This window comes from Fringilla coelebs (assembly GCF_963513975.1).
Source record: "Fringilla coelebs genome assembly, chromosome: 19".
NCBI classification, from domain to species: Eukaryota; Metazoa; Chordata; class Aves; order Passeriformes; family Fringillidae; genus Fringilla; species Fringilla coelebs.
The window spans coordinates 367,082-393,312 of NC_140045.1; the positions used below are offsets into that span (position 1 = coordinate 367,082).

The following is a 26,231-nucleotide window of genomic DNA, read 5'->3' on the forward strand; positions in this document are numbered from 1 at the left end:
CATTTCCTGCTCTGAGTGTGCTTCCCTTATCCAAAAACACCTCTGCTCTCACTGAGTTCTCACAGAGTTTCTACTGTGTGTTGAAACTGAGAGAATCCCCAGTCCCGGCGTGGCTGCAGGGCTCCTCGGGGTCACCACAGTCTGCTGGGAAAGCTCTGGCCCCTTCTCGCCTTCTCTCTGGTAGCCTGACCCATGGTGGGACAGCCCCTGGGCCAGTGGTGTCCCCCCACAGCAGGACAGCACCAGGATGGTGGCAGCGGCGGCTGGCAGGGGTTTTCCAGGAGCTGCCCCTCCATCTGCAGCCTCATGCCTCCACCCTGCCAGCATTCCCCGCTCTCAGCCTGAGGAACCATCAGTCCCGATGGGGGTGGGATGTGCCTGGTCGTGGCAGAGGGAAGATGCTCCATCGGAGCCCACGCTGCAGCTGACCCCCTCCACCTCCCCTCTCTGCCCCGCTGCTGGGTGCGAGTGCAGCTGGAGGCTCCGCGCTGCAGCACTGCCTGGCGACAGCGCAGCGCTGAGCGGGGCAGCCCTCGGCCCCGGGGAACCCACTCGCGACAGAGGCAGCTACGTCTGGCCCTGCCGTGTCTCCTCTGCACGGGCTGCGAAGTCGCGCTCTGGGCAGGGACCCTGGGCAGGGACCCCGGTGCCCCAGCCCCCGTGCCCGCGCTCCTCGGCGGCTGCTGTGGCTACAAGGCCGGGCTGGGAACAGCAACCCCGGCGAGAGGTTGTGCAAGAAGGGGGGACCCGGGAGGGCACGGGCGGCCAGTGTTGAAATTCCATGCTCTTACAGAAAAGCCCCCGGGCAGAATTCCTGACAGGGGTGATTCATCCCCCACTGGAAGCGATGACTTTGCCTCTCCAGTAAACACTCCTCAGTTCAGCGGGGTGCCACAGCTCCCGTCCTGCCATCCGCGGGGTGGCAGGGCTGCCCTGAGCGCTGCAGGCAGCACCGGGGGTGCTGAGGAGGGCCAGGGGGGCAGCGGGCGGCTGGGACCCAACTGCTGGGCAGCAGAGCGGTGGGCACCAAGGGCAGAACTGAATCCTTGGCTCCCTGCCCCGGCTGCCACCCAAACCCGGCGCAGGCCATTGCTGTTGCCAGGTGCTTTGGGGGCCCCATCTCCCGCTGGTGAGGGCACACGGGACAGCCTTTTCCAGGAAGCACGCGAGGGCAGCCAGGCTGTGGAGTTCCCGACAGCAGCTCTGGTTTTAATAACAGCAAATCAATGTGCTTCCTCCCTGGCCTCCCCCTCCAGTGGCTTCCCCATAAGGCAAAACAACACATATGAGAGCCCCAACTCTGGCCATAGTACATGGGGCTCTGAGTGCTGATGGCCCACGCCTGCCTGCCCTGCATGCTGCAGCCTGTTCCAGCATGCTGCCTGAACCCCAGCCCCCCTGTAGGGAGGGAAGGTTGGGGGTCCTCAGTGCCCCTGCCCACCTCTGCTGTGCCCACCCCCTACACAGGAGGTTGCTGCCTGCAGGGCTTCTCCATGGCTGGGCATTCCCAGCTGCTCCAGCATCTTGCCTCCCGAGTCCAGCCCCGTGCTGCGATTCCGCCTCCTCCCCGTGGGTTTGCACAAACCTCGCGCTTGCTTTGTGCTTGTTTTGAGAACAGATTAGTCATGGCTCTGAGCTGGCTTCCAGCAAATGCACAACAGCACCATGGAAAAACGAGAACAGTGAAGTGATGACTCAGCAGGGCTCCCACTCTGTCCCTGGGGTGCCAACTGTCCCTGCTCCTGGCTGGTCCTGAGCACCAGTGAAGACCACTCGGGGATGCCCCAGCTGAGCCAGGATGGGTGGGCGAAGGCAGGAAAGAGCCAGGGGCAGCGCCTGCCTGGCTGCCTGGAAGCTGCAATAGTGCTGGCAGGGTGGGATGCCAGCTCCTTGGGGGTGACAGGCAGCATCCTCCCCTTCCCCTGTCCCCTTCTGCCCCTGGCGGGTGGGGAGTCTCCTCCAAGGTGCCTGCTGGCACCTTGCTGCCCCAAACCCCCGCTGCGCGTGTGGCTGGAACATCCTGCTGCTGGCAGCTCCAGCTCAGTGCCCAGCAGGCCTGGTGTATTCTGGGGATGCCACAGCGGTGGTTGGCTGCTAGGATCCTGCCAGCGGGCTGGGGATCCCCGGCTGTGTGGGCTCAGCCCCGGACAGCAGGGCCCTCCCGGCCGCCACCTGCGCGGCAGTGACGGGAACTCCCGGGGCGGGCCCTTCCCGTACCTCACACCTTGCTCCAGCCCTTCCCTGCCCTGCCTTGGCTGGCTGCCCGGCGGCACAGCGGGTTGCCAAGCCTCATTGCCAGGTGGCTTATCGTGATCCCATGGCGCTGGACACCAACTGGTGTCGGCTGCCAAGGATGAACAATGTAATTACTGGAATTACAGTAAAGCGCTCCCATTCCCACTCATTAAATGCTGAGACAGGGCCCTTGGGTCCTTCTGGGGAGCATCTGCTCCACCTGTGCCCTTGGCCAGCCACGCTCCCCATCGTCGCCCAAGTGGCGCCACTGGCACCCATCACCCCGCGCCCGACCGGGGTGGCTGGAGCTGCTCTCTGCTGATGGCAGCCAGAGCCCCGGGGTGGGCAGAGCCCCCCCAGGCTGGTGGGCACCTTCAGGCCCCCCAGCAGTGTGTGCTGGTGAGGAGGGGGTGGGTAAGGAGGGCAGGGATTGCAGACACAGGGTCCCACATCCTGGAGCTCCATCCCTGGGCACGTGTGGCTCTGCCACTGCTGGCTCCTGTGCCGTGGCCGAGGCCAGGACTGATGTGAGGCCAAGGGATGCTCCAGGGCTAGGGTTTGGCACCTGCCCATGGCTGCTCTGCCAGGGTCATCTGAGGACTCTGTGCTGTGCTGGGCAAGCACACCCAGGCAGCTGGCAGCTTGCTGCTGGAGCACCCACAGGGACCTCCCGTGCCGTGCCGTGTGCCCAGGAGTGACCACAGCCAGTGCTGGCACACCACTGCTCCCTGCGAGTGCAGGTGCAAGAGCAGTGTAGCCCCAGGCATGGGGCTCTGCCAGGGAGCAGAGCTGGGCCGGGGGGGCCGGGGCAGAGCAGCTCTCGTAGCTGCTGATGGAAGGAGTGAGGAATCCACAGCTGCTGGCTCCCTGGAGCTGGCGCGGGTCTGGCTGGGGAAGCAGCAACAAAGTAGAGTTTCCATGGGGATGTACACAGCCTGCTGGGCTCAGCTGCATCCCAAAATACTTCCTGGCCTGGGCACAGCGTCCTGCTGCCACCCCTGCTCCCTGCCTGCTAATAGCCCTACCTGGCCCAGGGAGAGCCAGGGCCAAGCCAGCCCCCATGGCTCCCCCAGCCACCAAGGCTCTGCTGCAGGTCCCTTGCAGCTGAACTGCTACCAAGACAGGGACTTTGAGCAGTACCTTGAGTGCAGAGGCCCAAGATGAGGGGCAGTTGTGGAACTGAGGGGCTCTGGGGACATGGAGCTGCAGCCCTGCTCCTCCTCCAGCCCAAGCAGCTCTCTCTTGTCCTGCGCCTGCAGGGACCACCACTGCCAGCTCTGGGCTCTGCTGAGGAGCTCGTGCTTGTGCTTCCTGGCAGCTCACTGGGAGCAGATGTCCCAGTCCCTGTTCCCAAGTGTCCCCGTGGTCCTGGGCTAAAGAGCAATTGCCATGTAAGGAGCAGGTGGTGCCATTTACAGTAAGTCCCCAGCTGCTGCACAGCCCTTTCCTGCATTCTACTGGGAAACGTGGTTGTGGATGTGGGAATGTCCTGGCGCTGCAGAGCCAAGCAGGAAGAAGTGAGTGAAGGGAGTGCCGCGAGGTCGGGTGCTCATGGCGAGCTCCCTGCCTGCCTCTGCCGCCCCAGGGACCTCCAGTGCCCCGTCCCTGGGGTGCCACTGTGGGGCTGGGGGGTCCTCATGGGTCTGCCTTGCTTCCCTGTGACCAGCTGGATTTTCCGCATGGTTGGTGCAGCCACGACAGAGCCGTGGTGCCGGCCGAGCCCTCTGCTGCTGTGCCCGCAGCAATCTCCGGCTGCGATGGTTTCCTGTTTTGGCTCTGCAGAGGCTGGTACACACCAGAGCAGGTTTCCTGCGCCCCTGACCCCGCAGAGTTCAGGTCCACCATCCCGGTGGACGCTTCCTTCTTGTGCCAGTAATGAGCCAGCAGTGTGATGGGAAGCACTGGTGGCCACCCTGCACCCCATGGGGAGGCCAGGCTGAAGCAGGACGGGGGGCTGCAGGGACTGTCGGGCAGCAGCCTGCTCCTGCCTGACCACCCTTCTGTGCCCCAGCACCTTGTTGGGGGTCTCATTGGGGCGGGTGCCCTCAGCTTTGCATGGCCACCATCCCAGCATGGAGGAACTGATGGCACCGGGGGCATGCACTTACAGCTGCACTGGGTTCTGCTGGTGCTGCTTGGTGCCAGCCCCAGGAGATCTGGGGTGTGGAGAGCTGCAGGGCACTGATGTCCCAGCCCTGCCTCAGGAGCCCTGTGCAAATTCCAGCCTGGCTCCTGGCACCATCACACGGTGACAGGGTCGGATCACCCTGATAACATCTTCCCCATCAGGCACCCTCCCAGGGGGAGCTCAGCTGCCCCAGCGCTGGTGAAGGGCAGAGGGGAACTGGACACGTTTTATAGACTGCTTACGAAACGCAGGGCCAAGTCCGCTCAGCTGCTCTGGAGCACAGAGAGGTTTGTGAAACCTTCAGCAGGGATTTGCCCGCGGCCGCCGCGTCACTGCTGCCGCGAGCTTGGCTTTATTCCAAGAAAGCCGCGGGGCTGGCGGAGCTTCCCGGATTCTTGATTCAGCCGCGGGTTGCAGCACCGCGAGGGAAGAAAGAGGCCCTTGGTCGGCAATGCCAGGGCCCTTCTGGGAAGTGAAGAAGCTGGGGCTGTTCCCACAGAGATGGGAAGGCTGGGGTCTGGCTGGGAGGACATGGGCAGGGTCACTGCGGGCAGCCTGGCTGCTGTCCCCGGGGGCAGCTTCCCACTCTGCCCCACCCTGGGGTGCTGTGAACCCCTTGCTCTGCCAGGAGGGCTGGGTGTGCTCATAAACCCCCAGGGCCCTGCTTTTCATCCCCTGATTCACCTCATCCTGCCTGGGGGAGTGGTGATGCTCCTGCCAGCTGGGGGCTGCTGTGCCTGCAGCACTGCTCCCACCCCACCACTGGCACGGGCCGGGAGTCACCGGTGCTGCTGGGAGCCCTAAACTCAGGGATGTGCCTCGGCAGGGCCTGGCAGGTGGCCACCCGTGCGCGTGGGCATTCCTTGCATAGCTGCAGCGGGTGCCGGGCAGGCTGGGGCACTGCTGGCAGCACGCGTGCCACAGCCACACGTAGTGGCCCCAGAATAGCCACTGGGACTGTGCCATGCCCACAGCCTGGACCGGCACACTCACCATCCCTCTGGTCCAGGCTGATTCCTAAGGAAATCCTATTCCCAGCAGCCGGGGATCCCTGTGGGGGCGGGAGCACTGCTCGCGATGCCAGGCATGCTGCCTACAGTGCGGAGATTCAGACTGGGCCTGGGCAAAAAGCACCTTGGCACAGCCTGCTCCTCACAGGCAGGGGCTCTGGGGGAGTTCTGGGGGGCTGATCTGCTCCCAGGAGATCACCCACATCCCTGCATTCAGCTCTTCAGCCAGGAACTGCACCGCACACCAGCCAGAGAGAGCTGCAGGTTTATTCCCACGCCTGCTTCATGCCCCTAGCAGCATAGGACAGGCCCTTCTGGGGGCAAGGACATCCCCAGGAGAATTGAATCCTCTCCTCTCCCTTGAACATCTGTGCTTGGCCGGGGTTCTACACAGGACAGTTCTCTCTCTGGGCTGAAGGGGTGAGCACTACCTTGGCAACCCACTGCATTCCCAGAGGGAGCACCTGCAGACCCTTTCCTACCCACACCTCAAAGTGCCCTGCTCCTGCAGCTCCTCACCCTGGCACGTGCCAAAACAGGGCTGGGGGAAGGCAGGACTCGCTCGGCTCCCCAGGGGCCCTGCACTGGGGCTGCGTCCCAGGCCAGCCTTGGCCACCAGCTCGACCCCTCCTGTGCCCAGGGCCGTGTCTGCTGTGCCGTGTGTGTGAGCCGGGAGCAGATCCCATCCTCGTGGCCTGGCAGGCGGGGGACGTCGCAGGGCTCAGACATACCTGAGTGCTGGGACAGAGCTTACGCAGCAGCCGGGCTGAGTCACCGGCGGGATCACCCGGCGTGGACAGCGGCTCCAGGAAACGGTGCTTACGTGGTGTAAACACATCCCAGCACTGTGCCGGGGCCAAGCGGCCTCAGGGGTGCACGAGAGAAACCAAACCAAATCTGATGGTTTTCATTAAAAAATAGTGCTCTTTATTATAAATTATGGAAACATTTTCTTTCTGAATATAAATATAAATATGTGCAAAGTTTCATCTGAGTTTGGTTTTGGTTGAATTTTCAAGCATTGTTTTGCTCAGCCCTCAAGGCTGGAGGTGAAGATGGAATCTTTATAAAAGACAGTGATTCACGTTGGCCTGTAAACATCCCTTCGGTTAAAAAAATAAGAATAAAAATTAAAAAAAGCCAGAAAACCCAACCACTTCTCTGGGCGGACGCAGAAAAGCACTGACGAGATGACACGCTCCAGGGGATGGTCCTGCTGTGTTCCTGCAGGAATTGGTGCCCTGCAGAGCAGCACAGCCGGGGTCTGCGGGAGTGGCCAGGCAGAGGTGGGGTGTGACTGCAGGGAGTAGGGGCCCAGTGTCCTCGGGGTGATCCTGGCAGATGCGGTTTTGTGGGACTCAGCAGCATCGCTTCCCCTCCAGCTTCACAGCACATCAGCAGGACCATCACTGCAGCTGATGTGCACTAACCCAGACCGCGGGGCAGGGGGGATATTAAGGCTTAGTCCCCTGGAAAATGGCAACGCGGGGAAAAGGCATTGACCTCTTAGTCTGGGGCTTGATGTGAAAGGAGCTTTCACCCACAAGGAGGCAGCAAGAGGTACAGTATGGGCAAAAAACACCTTCCCCTTAAAACTGAGGAAAAGTGATCAGGCACTCCTGGGCTCCAGTACTTTCCATTTCTCAGGGTGGAAGGGGCTCTCACCAGGACACCCCCAGGATGGGGCTGGCGGGGCACACGTTCCCCCGTGCTGCGGGAGCTGTCCTGGCTGCCCGAGCCCACAGGGGCTTTGCAATGGGTTCACTGTAACATCCACAATCTGGTCGGAGCAATCTTCTTCCCCGTGGAGAGGACGCGTCACGCTTGATGAGGAGTCCCCCCAGCACCAAGGGTGCCCAGCTATGCTGGCCCCAGCCCTGAGCCCATGGCAGCGTGCCTCAGTTCCCCCTCTCCCTTCCCGGATGGAGAGGCTCGGCATGCCCTGCCAGCGCCTGTGCCGGTGGGGCATTGTGCCTGTCCCCTGCTCTTGTGCTTGTAGCATGTGACCTTGCTCCGCTGGCCCCCTAGAGAGGGGCATCGTACTGGTCCAGGAACTCCTTGATGGGGGCTGGCAGCTGAGTCATCTTCTCATAGGAGTCCAGGTGCCCGTTGACGGTCTTGCGGCAGAGGTGCTGCAGGGTGGAGACACTGGAGGAGAGCGGGCGGCTCAGCACCAGGGGGATCTTCTCGCCGCCTGAGTAGATGTAGTAGGTGCGCTTGGGGTGCAGGGCCCCCCCAGGCTGCTCCGGCACGGCGCAGGGTGTGGGTGGCATGTAGTGATGGACCAGCTTGAGCACGCAGTCGAAGCGGGGCACGGGCTGGCTGCTGTGGGGATCACTCTGCAGGGAGAAGCTGCCGCCCTCGCACTGGATGCGCAGGTTCTTGGTGCCCGACTCCGTCTTGACGCTCAGGGTGAAGAAGTGCCTCTGGTCTGAGCTGTCCCTGATGAGGAAGGTGCCAGCAGGCTCGGTGCTCAGCAGCAGGTTGGCCTCACCACCTGTCACCGTGCTCCAGTAGAAGCCGCTCTCCTGCAGCTTGCGTACGGTGTTCACCACCAGCTGGTACTCGCTCTTGGAGCTGAACGTCTTGAGGCGCAGGCTGGTGTCGAGGGGGCGGCTCATCCCGGCGGCGGGGAACTTGCTGTGGGTGACCATGGCGCAGGGAGCCAGCTTCGTGTGCTCTGGATGCTGCTGCCAGCAGCAGCCGCTGCTACACCATCACCTGCGGCAGAGAGAGCGGTGAGTCCCGGCACTCCGGTCCCCGACTCTCCCTTCCCGGGAACACTTGCACCCCCGGTCCTTGGCTGTTACCCTCCCGCAGCAACAGCGCTGCCGGTTCCCGGCAATCCCCTTCCCCAGCTCTCATTCCCAGAAAAGCCGGCAGCCCCCCTACCCAGATCTCTCTTCCCGGGAACCGGCAGCACCCATCCCTGGCTCTCCCTTCCCGGGGGAACCGGCAGCCCCCGTTCCCGGCGACTGTCCTCTCGCGACACGGCACTCCCGTGCCCGGCTCTTCCTTCCCGGGAGCACGGGCACACCTGCGGTCTCCCGCTCTCCCCCCTCTCTAGAGCACCGCTTCTGATGGTCTCCTGCTCTCTTACGCCCGGGGACACATCGTTCCCCCAGGCCACCGGTTATCGCCCCGCTGAGGCACCAACATCCCCGGCGATCCCCTTCCCTGGGCAGGACCGGCATCCCCGGTCCTCGGCGATCGCCCCCCACCCCGCGAAGGCATCCCCGCTGTCCCCCCGTCCTCTCCGGCACTCCCTCCCGCGGCCGTACCTGGGGCGCGGGAGCCGGTCTTGGCGGCAGAGTGGGGCCGGTGCGCGGCGGCGAAGCTGCCGAGGCGGCCCGGGGCGGCCTCTTATAGCAGGCGCAACGCCCGCCCTCGGGTTCCTGGAACTGCGCGGCTTCTTGTAACGCGGCGGCACCGCCCGCGCCCCGCCCGGCCCGGCCCGGCCCGGCCCCCCGGCGCCCCGCCAGCCCCGCTCTGCCAGCCCCGGGCCCCCGGCCTGGCCCCACCGGCCCAGCCCCGGCCCTTCCCGCTTCGGCCCCGGCCCGACAGCCCATTCTGGGCAGGGCGGCTGCCCCCGCCCCTCGGCCTGCGGAGAAGCGGAGAGCCCCGGGCCGGCCCCTGGGGGCCCTCGCCGTCCCCCGCCTCTGCTGGGGCAGCCGGGCCGCGGGCCCGCCCTGGCGAGAGTTTGGGCTCGGCCGATGGGAGTACGCCGGGGGTACACCGGAGCGGGGGCTGCCGGTCCCACGTTGCCAGCCCTGACTTCCGTGCAAGGCCAGCCTCGGCCCCGCTTCCTGGGGGACCCGCGGGTACCCTCGCACCAGAGACAAGGGGGAATCCGCGCCCGGGGCTGTGCGGGGGCTCCCGGCTCCGCAGCTGTTCGGTCCCCGCGCCCGAGCCCCCGGAGATCCGCGCGGTGGTGCTTTGGCCGGTCTGCAGACCATGTGGGTTGGTGGGGACCCCGGCAGGACCGGGGCCCCCTGCCCGTGGCTGGTCCCCGGGCTCGGTCCGAGGGGGCTCCTCAGCCCTCCGCCCCGTCCCGGTGGGGACGGTGCCCGGCGGGAGGAGCGGCGCCGGAGCTCCCCTCCCCACCCGTTTGGCAATTGTTGGTTCCGAGCTCGCACACAACCCGAGCTCTGTCCGTGGGTTTATTTTAAACAGTTTAATTTGCCCCGGAGGAGCGGCCGCTGCCCGGCAGAGACCAACCCAGTGCGGCAGTTCTGGGAAGCAGCGCCGGCGAACCGGCTGCTCTGAAATGCAAACGAGCCCCGGAGCGCTGCCGGGGCGGGCAGGGACAGCGGGGGAGGGACGGGACGGGCACGACGCGGCTCCAGGGCTCCCCGCCGGGACCGGTTTGGGGGGGGGGACCCGCGGTCCCCGGACTCTGCCCTGCACGGCGGGGCGGCGAACCGTGTACGGGCAGGCAAGAACCGTGTACGTCCCTTCGGAGCCGTTCAGCCGCACCGGGGCTCGCCCCGGGAGAAGAGACACCGGGGGGTTACACTGCGGGGCAGGCGATCGGGCTCCGCGTAAGCCCGTCCCACGTGTGCGGACCGGGGGAGCCCCGGCGCGGCCCCGCCGGACAAGGAGCCCTTCGTGAGCTCCTCCCGGAGCCTTCCCGGCCCTCCGCGGGCTCCGCGCTCGCAGGTCGGGCGGGACGACGGGGAAGGGCGGACACCCCGCGCGGCCGGGCCGGGGCTCCCGGGAGGCGCGGGGCGGCGGCGCGGGCGGCGGCGCGGAAGCGGAAGGCGGTGTCGCCATGGCAGCGCGGAAGCGGAAGGCGCGGGCGATGGCGGCGGGCGGCGCGGCGCTGTGGCGGCGGCTCTCGGCCTGGCTGCCGCGGGGCCGCCTCGGCCTGGCCGCGCTGCTCGGCCGCCTCTCCGACCGCTTCTCCCGCGGTCGCGACCGCCGCGCCCGCAGGTAAGGACCGGCCGGGACCTGCCGGCTCTCCCGGGGCTGCGAGGCAGCGGGAGCCCTCGGCCGCCCCCGCAGTCGGTGTCGCGTTACCGGGGCATCCCCCGCTCGCCGCTTCCCCTTTCCGGCCCGGCCCAGCCCCTTGGAAAAATCGCGTAGGGCTGAGGGGCGGCCCGGTACCCCGAGGCCGGGGTCGGAGCCGGGTTCGGCTCTGCTCTCGCAGACCCCTGCAGCTCGCCGCAGTGTCCGATCGCCCTCGGGGCAGCAGCTGAGCGTTATTTCCCCGTCATTTCCCACCCCCTTGCCTCCCGCTGTCCCCAGGCGCCCCGCGGCTGTCACAGCTCAGCCCTCGGGGCGGCACCGGCCGGGTTTGGGTGTTCGGCTCGGTCCCCCTGGGCCCGGTGGTCGCGGAGGGCGAGCGGGACGGGGCCGAAACAGGTGTCAGAGGTGTCACAGGTGTCACGGGTGTCAGCCTCCTCTGTGCCCGTGGGGCGGGAGCCGTGAGCGGCAGGAGCCGTGCCCCGCGGCCGTGCCCGGTGGCTGGCACCGGTGACAGTGGCCGGCGGCAGTGACCCGCCAGCGGCTGTCACCGCGCTCCTGGAGGAGCTGCATCATCAGTCTGTGCTCTTGTTCACACCAAGGAAATTCTTGCCACACTTCTCTTTTGGTCTCGCCAGTGCTTTTAGGGCAGATAAATTCGGCTGAGCCCTGGAAAGCAATCACTGAGTTGACAGCAGTGCTGTAGATCCCCCCGTGTGCTGCTGTGTGTGGGTGAAAGGACAGCACTGTGTTCTGCAGTTTCACTTCACCTCCAGCTCTGAAGATGAGGTTTTACAGTGAATAGGAGTTTCAGCTGCATTGTGAGTTTCGTATCAAACCTACGTTTTAAAAAATAGAACACACCTCAGAAAATCCGTTGTTTCTATTTAGGGTAAACTTTTTATTCAGAAGGGGTCTGAGGTGGTTCCTTTTGATTCCGTTTTCTCTTTCTGGTTAACTCAGTGATGTGAAGTACGTGGAAAGGGCTCCCCCTTAGTTCATTTTCTGTTCCTCTGAAACCTGTTTTGTCACAGTGTGGAATTTTGATGATTTCTTCATAATGTTACATGGTTTCTGGTAGTTGTGTGTGCGTGGTTGCAAGGGTTGGTTGTACTGGGTAGTCACTGGGCTGATGTCAGTCGCTGGTGGGTATAAGCTGCTGCTCTGGGAGCCAGTTCCTCTGCCAATGGCTCTGTGGCTGGAGCAAAATACAGATTTATTTGAAAATCCTAAAAGCCATAGGTTGTCAATGCTGAATAAGGTGTAAATTTCAGTATTGGGTTGAAAGACCAAACAACGTTGACACACTGTAACTTACTTAGGGAGTGAAAAATCTGGAGGATGCAATAAGTGAGGATAAATTGACCTATGCAGAATTAATCTGGACCAAACAAAATAGTGCTGGTGCTGCAGGTTGATGTTCCTCCAAATGTTCAGTCAGAGTCCAGATGCTCCAAGCTCAACCTGTTGTTGCCTGCAGCCTTCAGAGCTGCCCTGGGAGCTGCCCCTGGCTCCAGGCACGCATGTGTAGGGCCACAGGCAGGGGGCAGGTGCAGTTGGACTTCCATTTCCAACAATCCTTGCTAGAAAATGCCTTCTGGGAATCATGTTTCTGGCAAGTGTCTGCTTGTCCACTGGTCTGGCTTCTGGAAGGGTAATTGGGTTGGCCAATGGGATAATGAGGACAATATTCTTCTCTGTTGATTGTTATTGTAAAATGCATAAAATTTCCCACTGCTTCCTCCCTGGGAATAAGTCCAGAGGATGCTCTTTGTGACCTGTGGGGCTGGGTTAGAGCCCAGCGATGCCACTGCTCTGTGGGGTGAGCGTTGGGTGGGTTTTAAAGCCCTTTGTTTTTTGATCCAGTGTGAATTCCTGTAGCTCTGTGTGCCGTGCTCCCTTGCAGAGGTGGAACAGAGGGAATCTGCTCTCTGTGTGTGGCCTGTGAGGCTTGAGGTGAGCAAAAGTGTGTGGAGGTTGTGCTCAGGTTCTGTAGAGACTTAGGAGAATGTGCCTGAAAAGTGGTATTTCTTGTGCTTCTGTTCTGCTTTAATTTTTTTCTACGTCTTTTAGGGGATTTTTGCATTGTTTTTAGCAGTCTGTGCTGGTGATCTCTGTCAATTCTGAGTATTCAGGCTGAGCCCAGTCCACATGTTCTGTTAAAACCCACCATCCCAGGAATTCCTGCACTGACTGACTCAGATTTCGGTGCTCATGAATAGTCAGTGACAAACTCGTGGATTTGCCAGGAAACGCCACTATGAACTGGTTTCCTTGTAAGGATGTTTGGAAACCTTGTGAAGATCCAGGGTTGTATCATGAACCAGATGAGTGAAATCATCTTCCTGGAATCTGTGTTCATTTGGGCTCTGGATTGTGGTAAAAAGCCAGAAGTTCCTCGTAACAAATTCTGGTAAAGGTTGTGATCAAGTTTCCTCTCGGTGTGTGTTGATGGTGGAATCATCAGGATGGGCCACAGGACGGTGGCTGCCTGCTGGCCCAGGGACCTGCTGGTCCTCAGGGTGAGACAGCCAGCCTGCTTCCATCCCGAGAATCCCGGCTCCCATGAGTGGGGTTTGCAGACTGGAACGGTTCCTGTGGGTTCAGGGATGCAGTTCAGTCCCTTGCTCATGGATTCCTGGATCTCCTGGGACTGCTGCTGCTGCTAATTGTGCTGAAATGTGGTTTTGTCATGCGAACAGACTCCTGCCGGGGGTTATTCTATGACTGGATGAATTTGCATGTGTTAAACCTCGGAGAGGAGAAGTTGCCGATTGCTTCCTGTCACCCGCTGCGTGATGCTGGCAGTAAGCTGGTTTCTTCCCAAAGTGACTTCAAAGAAATTAAATTTGTTCCGAAATTTCTTTTTGAAGAATCAGTTTCCTGACGTCTCCTTCACAGGGAACGTGTGGAAACCTCCCCTTTTGTGAGGTTTGTGGGGGAAGTTGTGACCCTCTGTCGGTGGCATTGCTGGAGGGGGATGGATCCCTGTTATGGCCATTGCCACATTCCTGCTGGGACATAGTTGCTCCTTTTTCAGGTCATTCTCGGGGTGTGATTGCTCTGCCTTTACTAGGGCTTGCACTTGATCACCTTGTGTGCTATAGATCTGTTTTTGGCTAAGGTTGAGGGATGGAGGCATTTTTGATCTTTAAACCTGAAAGGTGGACTTCAGCCTAGCTGAGAACAAAGCTGACATGAAGGGAGTGTTGGCTGATATGTGTGTGATGGAGATAATTCAGAAGTGGCTGGTTACAGGTACAGGTGGTACCAGCACAGCACTGCCAGACACCTGAGCATCCCCACTCTCATTTTCTGCCGCTCCTGGCCTCCTTCCCCTCCCATGTTGTCCTGATGAAATAGTTGTTTCCCCTCATCTCCATGCCAGCTCAGGGGAGGAGCTGGTGGTGTTCAGATCTGTTCTCCCACATTTTGCCTGTTTCTACATTTGGCTCTGGTGATCCAGATCAGATTATGGAAAGGGAAAGGCATTCTTGCCGTTGTGGATCCCTGCTGTGTATTGGCCCTGGCTGCAGCTCTTCCTTTACCTGCTTGGAGTCTTGCTGGGAAGTAGAAGTTTGACTACAAAGAACTTCTCCATCTTTCTTTGCACAGATCATCATGGCTCCTTCTAGCCCCACTACTCACCCCTCCTGTTCCAGTGGTCACAGCTCCACCGTGTTCCCTCTGTCCAGAAGGAGCACACAAGTTCCAGTGGATCAGGAATCTAGTCCCAGAGTTTGGGATCTCCAGCTCTCATGTCAAGGTGCTTTCATCCCCGGCGGAATTCTATGAACTCCTGAAGGTAAGGTGTGGGCTGCAAGGCGTGGGAATGGTTTGATACAATCCCGGTTCTGCAGCTGCTGCCTGGTAACTGCTCTTGTATGGAGCAGGTTTAGCTGCAGGGAGTGTGCTCTTCAGTTTCCCAGAAAGCACTAGTTTCTTCCATCAGTTTTAGAGTCAGCAGTGGTGCTACTGTGGCTCCGCAGAGCTCCGTGTGTTTTGCATCACCACTGTCCATGTGTTACCTTTCCTCCCTCAAGCCAGGGATCCAGAGCAGAGATGTGGCTGAGGGCATCCTCCCAGGGGAGTGCAGCACTGCCAGGTCTGGGCTGATGGCTCCTCAGGCCCAGACACCCTGTGTGAAACTGAACTTGTGTTTTGCTGCTCCCAGGTGCAGATAAAAGCAGCCAAGCAGCGGGTGGTGATGGCCTCACTGTACCTGGGAACAGGACTCCTTGAGCAGGAGCTGGTGAGTGTGGAAGGGTTTGGGAAAGCCAGGAGGGGAATGCAGGGGAGGGATGTGCAAGGGAGGCACGCTTCTGGTTGAGGGCTGGTATAGAGTCGGGGATTGCTGCACTTCTTCAGGGGATAGTTAGCCTTAGCCTGTCAGGAGGGGACTGGTCTGGTGTTCAGAGTGCTTCGGGGGGCTTTGTAAAAGTCAGGTCATGGGAATCTATTTTTCCCTGGCATTTTTCTTGAATGGGATTTGAGCTGTAGGTGTGTAGTGCTGTGTTTGGTGCTCCAGGTGCAGGACACAGATGAAAGGTTGATTTTCTGCATTTGAGACTGAGATCAGCTTTGCTTCGTGGTATATGCCTCTTTTTTTGTTCTCTCCTCTGGAAACAAAAGCGTTTTTGCCCAAGGGCTTGAGGAAGAAGCCTGGCCTTGGCCAGGTTCTGATGTTAGGAAGCAAATGCCCTGGAAGGGTAAAGGTGGATAGAGCCTGCATAGGATTTATGCCCAGCTTTGTCTGGGCTTGCACACAGGATTTGAATTTGCATGTGACAAACAACCTTATAATTCAAGAATAAAACTGCAGTGAATTCTTGCCAATGTTTGTCTTTGGTGATGCGAGCCTGTGATTTGGGAATGATATTGAGACTTTTTCTGTGAACATTAATTGCTCTTGTGGGACCTGAAGAATGTGGACATGTAAAACTGAGGCCCTTTGATCTGTGGCTTTAGGCTGATGGAGTCTGCCAGGCTGGCAGATGCAAAGGCTGAAGTGGCTGTGCTTGGCACAAGGAGGAAGGACTCGCACCAGGGTGTGAGAGCTGTCTTGGCCACAGTCTCCTGCTGCTGAGCACTTCCCTTGGAAAGTGTATTTGCTTTTGTAATGAGGGGAGAACTCTCTCTGCAGGTGTATTGCTTAGAAGAAACACTGGAGAAATCGCTGCAAGCAAAAGGCTCACCTGACCTCAGAGTTTCCATTCTCCTCGACTACACCAGGGGTTCCCGGGGTAGGAATTGCTGCTCATTGCTTTTGTCAGAGCCTGATTTTACTGTTAGGCTAGAGAGACAGTTCTTTTCAGAGTGGGTATCTTGGCCAATTGGACTTACTTGCTTAAAGCATGCACATTTCAGGATTGGCCTTTTGTATTCCAGAACTGCATATTCCCAAAAAAATCTTCAAGCTGAACAGCTTTTCTTCCAAAAATAGGTGGTAGGGGCAAGAAAGGCCAAACTACTCTGTGCAACTTGTGTAGTCTTACTTGGTTTATTTGTTAGTGTATATGCCCTTACCCATCATGCTCACTTACATTTTCATTTTGAAAGGAGAATGGGAATTGTTGGAAGCAGCAGCACACTGAATCAGGAACCTGTGGTCATCTGCAGTGACTCTTGTAGATGTGTTGCCAGTGCTAGTGAGGCTTGGTTAAGAGGCTTGAAAAGTGTCAGACCTGCCCTGTGACTGATTCTGAATGTCAGTTTCAATATTGACATAGTGCAAATGAAAGTTATCTAAAAAAAACAAAGAAAAAAGGAAAACATGTGAAGTGCCAGTGGATGGGAGGGGTGCTCACCCTGTGACCAGCTGAAGAGCTGTGTCATGATGTGTCCTGTCTGTGTGATGTTTGTGTGAAACTCCCTTTCTGTCCCAGGCAGGAAGAATTCTCGAACAATGCTGATCCCGTTGCTGCAGCGATTTCCCGAGCAGGTCCGTGTGTCCCTCTTCCACACCCCAAACCTGCGGGGACTGCTCCGGCTCCTGATTCCAGAGCGTTTCAACGAGACCATCGGGCTGCAGCACATCAAGGTCTATCTCTTCGATGACAACGTGATCCTGAGCGGGTGAGTGCTGCTGCCTCTGGCCTTGGTGCCATCGTTCTCTGGCCTTTGGGCAGGGTGTCTGTGCTGCCAGCCTTGTCTGAACATCTGGACTCCATTGTGGTGCTATCAGTGCTCTTCTGAGAGGGGAGAGCAACCACAGTTCCTGCACATGAGATTCTCAAATGAAAGCGAGTCTGTCTTAACGGGAAAAATATTTTGAGATTCTGAAGGAAATGGCGAATTTGTGCTTTAGTGCAGCTATCCCAGAGTGAGGCCCATAGCCTGGCCTGGGAGGTTGAGAATCTTGTGCCCGTGCTCTGAACCCATCTCTTCCCTTTCTCTTCAGTGCAAACCTGAGTGATCTGTACTTCACCAATCGTCAGGACCGCTACGTCTTGCTGCGGGACTCTCCCGAGATTGCAGACTTCTTCACGGAGCTTGTGGATGCGATTGGAGATGTGTCCCTGCAGTTACAGCAGGATGATACAGTCCAGATGATGGAGGGAATGGTACACCCATACCAAGGTATGAGGGAGAGGAGGGAGTTGTCTCACCTGGCTGGGTGATGGGATCCAGAGGAGAGGAGTGACAGCCAGGGTTTAAGGATGACTTAGATTCCGTCCATGTGGGAATTGCTGGGTGTCTGACCATTGTTCAGGCTGTGGGGTGTCTGTTTTGTGCCATCCAATATTATAATCAAGATTGCTTGAGTTTCAGTACTGGGTCATTTGGGGTTTTCCCAGCACAGAGGCTGTCACAGGCTGATTTGACAGGGCATGCAGAGACTGGAAGTAAATCTGCTGCCTCATAAATGTGCTGCTTTTGGCCTTAAACAAGAACTTCAGTCCTTTGAGAAGTTTTTCTGATATTAGCAGCTGCAATTCCAGGTGCTCTGGGTGTGCATGTTCGGAAGGGTTTATGAATGTGCTGCTATTGTTGGTAATTAATCTTTTGTAGTAGAGTTTGTTCTGGGAATCAAATGGGACTCAGTTCAGGAAGACTGGGAACAAGCGTAAAATTGGGCAGAGAAGGACAGTGGAATGCCAGGCTGATTGCGTCATCAGTTTTTGTCCTGGCCTTGCACTGCTGGGTGATGTAAGTTCAGGCTGGGGGTGGGAGTTTATCTGTGTGTTCCAGCTCATTTTTGGTTGTCAGCATAGCCATGTCCTCATCCTTCCTTTCTCAGAGGATTTTTCAGGCTGCTGCCAGTTGCTGAGCATTTCTCTTCTGTAATGTAGCTCTGCTGACCTTGAAACAGCTGGTTTGGGCCTGAAGACAGAGAGTCATGTGCACTCTGTGTTGGCTCCTGTTTGTTTGTTCCTGTATCCATGTGCTGTCAGTGGTTTTCCCTGGTGTGTAAGAGGTGACATGTAGCTCTGTGCCTGTAGCCCTCAGACACATCTCTCTGACTTTTCCTGCAGGAGACAAAGTGGCTTACTGCGAGATTGCCAACCGGAGGGTCATGGAGGTCATCAACTCTGCCCGCACACGGCAGGAGCTCTTTCATGCAAAGACTTTCCACAGCAGCCAGCCAGGCAGCTCCCTCTTATCCCAGCAAGGCTCTCAAGCACCTGGGAGTCTGAAACCAGAACCCGACACCTGGATCTATCCCTTAATCCAAATGAAACCTTTTGGGATTCAAATAGACGAGATGGTCACAGAGACACTGCTGACAGAGGCTGAGCGGGATGCCAGGATATACCTCACCACTGGCTACTTCAACTTGACGCAGGCCTACATGGACCTCATCCTGGGCACAAGGGCCGAGTACCGGATCCTCCTGGCCTCGCCAGAGGTCAATGGGTTTTTTGGTGCCAAAGGGGTGGCAGGTGCCATCCCCGCTGCCTACGTTTACATTGAGCATCAGTTTTACAGTGAGGTCTGCTGCCTGCAGCAGCAGGAGAGGGTGCAGCTGCAGGAGTACTCCCGTGCTGGCTGGACGTTCCATGCCAAAGGTAAGGGGCCCTTATCCCCAGGGGTCTTGTTCAGACGTGTGTGAGAGCTGTGCACTTGGATTGCGAAAGGAGTAAGGGGCTGGCTGGGTGCCAGTCTGGGCTTAACCTTCAAAACACTCCTCCAAGGTTCAAACAGCGTGCTTGTGCAACCTGAGGGAGGGTTTGGATCACTTGGGGGATGCCTTGCCTTTGCCTTTGGTTCAATACAGTCACAGGGATGATGTGAGAGCTGTCCCTGTGGTGGCACTGAAGCACTGCCCAGATGAGAAGGGTGATGTGAAGGAAGAGAAGCATCTGGATGCGTTTATGATGCAGTCAGTGCCCTGGTGCAGTTTCTTGTATCCCTTGGGCTGGTTTCAGCAGGCAGGAGTGCTGGCTCTGCTGGGGACCCTGCAGGGGTATCGGGGGCAGGTGCTGGGAGGGAGCTGCTTCTGAGGCCTTCCCTGCAGCAGGTCTGTATGGGGACAATGTCAGTGTTGGGGGATTTGCACCAGCTCCCGTTCCCAGCTCACAGGGTGCAATGTGAGGAGCTGCAGCATGTGGTTATGGGAGTCAGGGCAGCCAGAGGGCAAGGGGCTGAGGAAGGAATATGGACTAACATGCAGTGATATAATGAATGCTGTCCTCGAGGTCTGCTCTGGGAGAGCCTGGATTCCTGCTGGATACGCTGTGCCCAGCTCCCACAGGCTCAGCACGGTGCTCCAGCTGGAGTGTTTGGGCTGTGATTGGAACACGGGGGCCCTGGCCATGCCTGTTTTGAAGAGAGCTGTTAGTAGGAATGGCTCCATCCCCCTGCTTCTCGTAGGGGTGCTCAAGGGAGGCTCAGAGGTGGCAGGGAGGAAGAGCTGCCCAGTCAGCCTTCTCTCGACTGTTGAAAATCTCTGGGTGCTGCTGGGTGCCTCTGTGTTGAAATGACAAACAGATCTCAGAGTGTCCCTCCCCAGCACAGCCAGGAGTGCAGGGAAAACCCTTATCTGACACAGGGCAGCAGGAGGGAGGGCCCTGCCTGTCTCTTGGGGTGTCCCGTGTCTTTCAGGATGCACGTGGTTGGGCAGTCTGTGGTTCCCAGGTTCTGCCTTTGTTGAGCACTGCTAATTCCCAGTGGGATGTGGTTTGGCATAAACTGAGCCCAGAAATAAGGGCTGCTTTTCCCAGCTACCAAAGTGCAGATGGTCACCGGTGCTATTTGGGCCAGCCAGGCCTCGTGGGACAGTGCTTTGGCCTCTCTGCTGTGTGGTGTTTGCTTGGAGAGGTATGCAGGGCTTGGAGTTCAGCAGCTCCTGTGCCTAGCAAGAGGGCCAGCTGGAGACATTTGCTGACTTGTTTCCATTCCCCTTCAGAGTGCTGATCAGTGTGCAGCTCCTCCTCTAGCATGCTCTGCCCTTGGCACAGGTTGGATTCACCTCATTTCCTTCTGCAGGAGCCACGTGGTGTGGCAGAGAGGACAAGGACAGAAGAGGGAAGGGAGGAAGCCTTGGAGATGTGAAGGGCATGTGCACAAGGAGCACATGGAGCCTAGCTCCTGGCTGAGGACAGGCTGAAATTCCCAGCAGCAAACAGTGCCTGTTGGTGCTTCCTCTCTGGGCTGAGACATGAGACACCCTTGAGTCTCCCATGGGATCCCCAAACACTGGGGCTGTGCTGCATGCCCCTCCCGCTCCCCTTAACCTGTTTGTATCTGCATGCAGAGAGTCAGGTGGTGGTCCCAGGGATGTCTCTTGTGGGTGCCCGTGCAGATGTGGCAGAGCTCTGCACAGATGGGGTGCACGTCTGAGCAGGACTGCCAGCAGCTGTCCATCCCAAAGCCCACCTGCCACTGCCCTGGGTGTAGTGTTGGGGGTGACAGGGGTGCATCCCTTGGGGTCAGGGTCCCTTGGACCACGTTGTGGTGGCAGGGTGCTGGCTGGTGGCGTGTGCTGTGGGATAAACCCTGTCACTGCTATTGACTGGCGCTGGGAAGCCGCGCTTCCCCTTGCTGGAAGGTGAGTCACTGTTGGAGCAGATCCTGCCAGATGGCCGTGAAACCAGAGACCTCTAAAGGCTGTGGGACTGCCACAGGACACTTGGGAAGGCAAGGAATCTGTTCCTCCTGGCTGCTGCTTGGGCAGAGGTCCAGCCTTTGGCTGGTCAGGCACCAGACAGCCCCTGGCAAGGTCCTGTTTGGTGGCAGAACGTGACAAAACTCTGTGCCATGTGGCTGCCAGGGCCCGTGGTGGGCTGTCCAGCCCTGCTGTGCTGGGGTGAGCCCACAGGGCTGGAGGCATTAGGGCAGTGCCAGCTCTGTGAGTGTGCTGTGGGGGCGGGGAGCAGCTTACAGGAACTGGCAGTGAATCGGCAGCATCTTACTCAAGGCATTCTTGGAACTGCTCTGGGGCTGAGTTGGGAAACCTGCTGCTATTTTAAGGCTGAGGTGGTTTTTATGCTAGGGTTCTTTGTTGCAGTCTGTGTGTGACCAGCCATGGGGATAAGCCTCTACCAGAGACTCACCCAGGGCTCTGCTGAGGAGAGCAAAGGCTTTCTGGCTCCATTTGTGCAGAGTGGCCACACAGCCTCTCCTTGGCAGCAGTCCTGATTCTCCTCTGGCTGTTCCTTCTTGCCCTGCTGCAGTGATGTGCTTGGGAATAACGTGATGCTTCCATCTTCCCCTTGAAAACCTGTCCTGGGCTCTGTCCTGCTCTCTGTGCTGGCAGAGCTGTGGGAGCTGTGTTGGTGGGTGGCAGTGACAGGTCCCCTGACAAGAGTCTGATCTCATTCCTGGTGGCTCCTCTGGAAGCAAGGGGGTGAAATAATTTGCACTTGTCATCTGTGTCTCTTCACGGTGGCATGTGAACTCACCTGCCAGAGCTGGGAGATGCCTCTTCATGTCATGGTCCTGGGATTGGGGCTGGTCCCTGGCCCTGGGACAGGCTGGACAGACTTAGCCTGTCTGGCTGGGACTTTGAGGCTGGTTCCTTCACTGAAAACCTGTTTGTCTTCTCTTGGTGTTTCTGAATTCACTGTGGTGCAAAACAGCCTCTAATGAAGTGACAGGACTTGTTCTGGGTTGTTTTGGGGCAACAACCTGTGTGTTCCTGGGGCACACTGGGGGTGCTGCTGTTCCTAGTCAGAACACTGATTTGGGCTGTGCCGGGGCACCCCTCACATGGCACACACCCCACACATGGCACACACCCCACACATGGCACACACCTGGCACACACTGCACACGCAGAGCAGCCCTACAGGCCCTGCTGGGCTGCTCTTTGCTCTTGAGCTCCTGTACAGAATCTGTAATCCATGTTTAGAGCATTTAATTCACTCTGAGTGAAGGGACCATGTGAGCCCACCCTGGCCATTCCCTTGGCTCTCACGCTGCCTCTCTTCCTCATTTTTCCTGCAGGCCTCTGGCTGTACCTGGCAGGGAGTGACCTGCCCTGCCTGACCCTGATTGGCTCTCCAAATTTCGGGTATCGCTCAGTTCATCGTGACTTGGAAGCTCAGGTTGCGATAGTGACAGAAAATAAAGCCTTGCAGCAGCAGCTGCATCAGGTAAGCAGCAGATTCTGGGGATGCAGTGGGGATGTACTTCTGGGTCACACAGGGAATGCTGAGGACGCAGTGGCAATAAAAACCTCCAGCTACAATAACTCAGAAGCTGCTGGAGCGTGGGGAGTCCTGAGGAGCTGTCAGTGAAGTGACTATTGATGAGCTGCCTGCTGCAAGTGCCCAGTGCTGGGAAATGAGGCCATAACGGGAAGGAATGTGTGTCCCCAGTGACCTCGGGTACCCAGAGTGCTCAGGGCTGGATGTGCACACAGCCTTTGGAGGACCTGCTGACTCCTCTGCCACTCACCAGCCACGCTGCCCCTCTTGGCCTTAACCCAGCATCTGAGCACTGCCCGGGGCATGGCAGGTTCTGGGCTAATGAGGCCGGGCCCTTCAGTGTCTGAGCTTGGACTGGAAGAGGGTTTCTGGACTGGCTGGGATGCCCGTGAAGTTTTATGACAAAATCCTTATCTTGATTAATAATGACATTATATAATCTTGACAAAAACATTTTTAAGTGGTTTGATATTTAGTGTCCCAGGGTTTTTCTGTGCTGTTTTTAATTAGGCAGCTTGTAATGCTCAGCAGTTCTGCTGCTGCTCCGAATCCTGCCTGGCTCTCCAGCTGTCTTGACTGAATCTTCTGCTGGAGCTGACTATCCCAAGTCATTTCTCCTGTAGTGTTCTCTTTCAAAGCAGATGTTTGGTGCTTCTGTGTGACTTGGGAGACCTCAGAAATGCACTGTGTGAGGCAGGTGCTGGCAGAGTTATCTGCAAGATCAATGGGAATTGCCCTCTTGCATCAGGGCTCTTCCCTGGGATGAGTCAGAGTGTATCTAATCAAAAACAATTCTATTACTGGAAGAGTTGCTTGAGTATTTCAATTCATATCTTGCCTCTGCTTGTTTCTAATGGAAGGGGAAAATCAATGGAAATGTGACACAAAGGAATTTTCTCACACGGGGCTGCAGTGATCTCATTCAAAGGGCTTTAAACCATTCCCGATTGCTGGAAGCTGATTCTGAGATGGGCTGGGTGTTTACTTTCTGTGGTCTTTTTTAGAAGACTTAATCCATTCCTGGGATGCTGCCATGAAATCACTTTGCCTGTGTAATGTTCAGTTCCATTTTAAAAATGTGTGCTGAGATTTGGGAAGAAATGTGAGTGGTCTGGGTGTCTTTGGGTGCTTCTGTGAATGAACTGAGATTGATTCAGGGAACTGGCCTTGCCTCTGGTGCTCAGATCTCACCATAATGGATGGTCATGGAGCAGAATCCTCACAGCAGGGCTGACTATAGCTCTTGGAGCATTTGAGGGCTCTCAAATTAGAGAGAATTGGCAGATTAATGTCCTGGTTCGTCTTTTTGGTGTTACTTTCCAGTACTTGGTTCCTGCTTCCCTGTTCCACCCTGAATTTAAATAGTGCAGAATATTTTCTGCTGTTTGTGACTGCTCCAATTATAAAAAAAGATGATGAACAAAGTAACAAACTTCCAGGAGCTGTTCCGCTCCCTGTTTGCCTGCAGATCCCGAAACCTGACTGTTTGTGCTGAAAACCCCACTTACCTGTGATCAAAGCACTTCTCTCACGTGCTGTGAGCAGGTTATCAGCAGGGTGGTTCATTTCCTCCCTCTGCAGTTGGGTGCAGGCTGGGGGGGCCCGAGTGTTTCTGGTAATTTAGCTGAGATCACGACTGCACATTCATCTGCAAACACGGCGCCTGAGCCGTGTCTAGAAAGAGCCGCATAAGCCAGTCCCAGGAGGTTTGGGTGAGGTTTCCTTTTCTGGCAATTACAGCCTGGCCTTGAGGAGTTTTCTGAAACTGAAGCTCAGCTCATGCAGCCGTGGGGCACAAAAAGGCAAAACCTTCAACCCTTGTTCTCTGTAGAGTTTTAATTGCAAATTTTTGAGGAGAAATGGTGCATACTTGTGGCAAGATCCCTGGTCAGCTTTATCTGAGTTTGCTTCTCTGAAAGACCATTATATAATTTAACACTTAGGATTTACTGTGATGATGTTTTTTTCCCTGTTCAGGAGCAAGAGCAGCTTTACCTCTGCTCAGGTGTGGTCTCAACATCAACGTTTGAGCAGCCAAGTCGTTATGTGAAACTGTGGGTGAAGCTGGTGACACCTTTGATCAAGAATTTCTTTTGAAAGGAGAAAAGTTGCTGCTTTGGGTGAGTTTGCTGCCATTATGGGGAATTATATTGCACTGGCTGTAGTGAATAGCTGCATTGCTCTGTCATGAAAGAAAGATTTGAACAATGGACATGCAGATGATGAGGGGAAAACCAGAACATCTTGATTCCTCTGGGGTACTGGCTGCCATGGACTGGGATCAGTGCTCAGGTCCTGACTGGGTTTTGTCTACTAGAATTTCTGGAAGGGCCACTGGCAGACAACCCATAAATTGGTGTTTTCCATGCATGGAAATGAAACCCTCTTTCTGAAATGTCTCTTTCAGAATTTCACAGAGAGAGACTATGTGCTGTCTTGACCAGCCAATCGAAAGCATTGCTGGAATACTTAAAATGTTTTGTCTTTGTATCCAGTCAGGGCTTTGCTTTGCCCCTGTAGTGTTGGTTAACGGGGGCAGTTGGTTTTGCTTTTCTGTTTTGTGGCGTCCTGGGGATCCTGGTGGTTCCACTGCCCCATGACTTGAGCCCTTGTGAGCTCCAGGCTGTGCCTCCTGCCTGTTCCTGTGCTGGGCACAGTCTGTGCAGTTGGCACTGCTGCACGTGTGCCAGGGTGCTGTGTGTTCCCACATCCCTTTCACTTACCTGGCCATGGCCTCCCCCTCAGCAGGGTTTGCCTGGCTCCTTCACAGTCAGGTACGTTACAAGTGTCTTTCCTGAGTCGTGAAAGGGCAGGAGAAGACTTTTGGTGCTGGTGTGGGTTTGGGATGTTCCTTGCTGGAAGTAGGAGGCTTGAACCATAACATCCTGCAAGGGAGGTGTTTGGAAGCCAGGTAAAAAGGTGTGGGAGTGCAGGGTGGGGTGTGAGCAAGGGCTTCTGGTCTGGCAGTGCCACAAGCAGGATTTCTGGCACCTGAAAAAAGCTGATGGTAGGTGTGAAAGTCAGTCATAACTGATTATAAATACTGCTGCTCTGTAAAGAAATGAGCTGCTCTTTGTGCATGCCCTTGGGGCTTGTCTGACTGTGAGCTGTGAGGGAAGTTTGAGGTAACTGTGTTTTAGAACTAATTGTTCAAATATTTCACAGGCTGGGATTTTGGTGAATTGTTTTATGCCAAAGGGACCAGCCTTGGCAGATCTACTCACCTTAATGTGTGTTACTGCTGATACAAATGATTTGTTGTGAAGAAAAGGGTGAGTAGGTTCTGTACCCTAGAAATAGAAATAACATACTTCAGAGAGGAGCCTGTTTGCAGCTGGACTTTCTCTGGGCTGTGCAGGTTGGGTGTGGGTGAACTGGACCAAATCTGCACCTTTCTTCTCCCGTCTGCTCCAGCCAGACAGATGCTCCGTGCAGGAGCGCGAGGAGTTTCTGCTCAGTTTGCACTGAGCCGTCACACAAAGAGCTGTGGCAAGATGGAGAGCCAGAAGAGGGGAAGGAGTCAGGCACTTGTGTGCAGTTGTTCTGTCTGGCTTCCCACGGTGGTCTGGCTCCCCACCAGCACCACGTCAGAAACCACCAGTGGAAAACCAGTATCCGCCCTGAGAACCCCGTGTGCTGCGAGAGCAGGCTCCTCACGGCAGCGCTTCCAGCACTGGTTTTATTGAAACTTTGCTAAAACGGTTCTGGTGCAATCAAACATAGACCGAGTTACACAACGGCGAGGTTTTTACAACTAAAACTACTGCTGTTCTCCATTGTCATTAAATCTAGGCCTCTAGGAGCAGAGCCACGCCAGCCAGGACCCACTTGGCAGCTTTTTCTTTTGTCTTCAGGTTGAAGGTCCAGACGTAGGTGGGCCCTCGCGTCCGTGTCTTGTAGACGGGGCATTCGTAGACGTTGACGGTGTCCATGCGGTCCACGGGGATGGCTCTGAGCAGGATCACCGGCATCTCGGGCGTCAGCTCCTTCATGCGCGCGTCGGCGATGGAGCCCGAGGGCACGTCCCAGCGCGCGCCTGCGGGGACAGCGGCACCTCCCTCAGGGACTGGCACCGCCCGGGGGCTCCCTGCCCGGGGCTGCTCCCCCACAGCCACGCATGGCTGGCAGCTCCGAAGTTAAGGGTGGGTGGAGTGGCTCCATGGGGGTTAGGTCTGACATGTTCTCATCTCACTGTGACCCACGACTGCATTTGCCTTACTGTGTGTGGGATGTCTGAATAAACTCTGTCCCCACCCCTCCCTTCAGCACGCCTTTATGTGGGAATTGCAAGTTTAAGGTGAA

General features: G+C 57.2%; 3 protein-coding genes across 4 annotated transcripts in view; 1 reads left to right on the top strand and 2 right to left on the bottom strand.

Moving 5' to 3' along the window:
• Positions 1-6,301: 6,301 nt before the first annotated feature.
• SOCS3 (suppressor of cytokine signaling 3) lies at positions 6,302-8,726 on the bottom strand. Its single transcript, XM_084218299.1, has 2 exons — positions 8,655-8,726; positions 6,302-8,094 (listed from the first exon to the last, which is right to left on the bottom strand). The coding sequence occupies exon 2, from the start codon at positions 8,025-8,027 to the stop codon at positions 7,398-7,400; it is 630 nt and encodes a 209-aa protein (XP_084074425.1). The 5' UTR covers positions 8,028-8,094; positions 8,655-8,726; the 3' UTR covers positions 6,302-7,397.
• A 1,418-nt stretch (positions 8,727-10,144) lies between these two features.
• PGS1 (phosphatidylglycerophosphate synthase 1) lies at positions 10,145-26,161 on the top strand (the record flags this gene model as incomplete). Of its 2 annotated transcripts, none has more annotated exons than XM_084218392.1 (10): positions 10,145-10,305; positions 13,954-14,143; positions 14,513-14,590; positions 15,482-15,581; positions 16,224-16,413; positions 16,739-16,917; positions 17,814-18,347; positions 21,727-21,875; positions 23,907-24,049; positions 25,784-26,161. In XM_084218392.1, 9 exons carry the CDS (start codon positions 10,145-10,147, stop codon positions 24,024-24,026), a joined length of 1,701 nt encoding a protein of 566 aa, XP_084074518.1. In that variant the 3' UTR covers positions 24,027-24,049; positions 25,784-26,161. The 2 variants fall into 2 exon arrangements, with proteins under 2 accessions (XP_084074518.1, XP_084074519.1); XM_084218393.1 differs by lacking the exon at positions 25,784-26,161 and adding an exon at positions 25,722-25,763.
• Positions 25,718-26,231, bottom strand: part of DNAH17 (dynein axonemal heavy chain 17) — a gene marked incomplete at both ends in the record, with an annotated part of 32,666 nt that continues 32,152 nt past the window's right edge. Inside the window, one exon of the mRNA XM_084218533.1 lies at positions 25,718-25,965. Within this exon, the coding sequence (XP_084074659.1) occupies positions 25,718-25,965 (248 nt within the window). The remainder of the gene's footprint in view (positions 25,966-26,231) is intronic.

Excerpts from the sequence above, each read along its gene's own strand:
- SOCS3 (XM_084218299.1), bottom strand. The coding sequence starts at position 8,027 with ATGGTCACCCACAGCAAGTTCCCCGCCGCCGGGATGAGCCGCCCCCTC.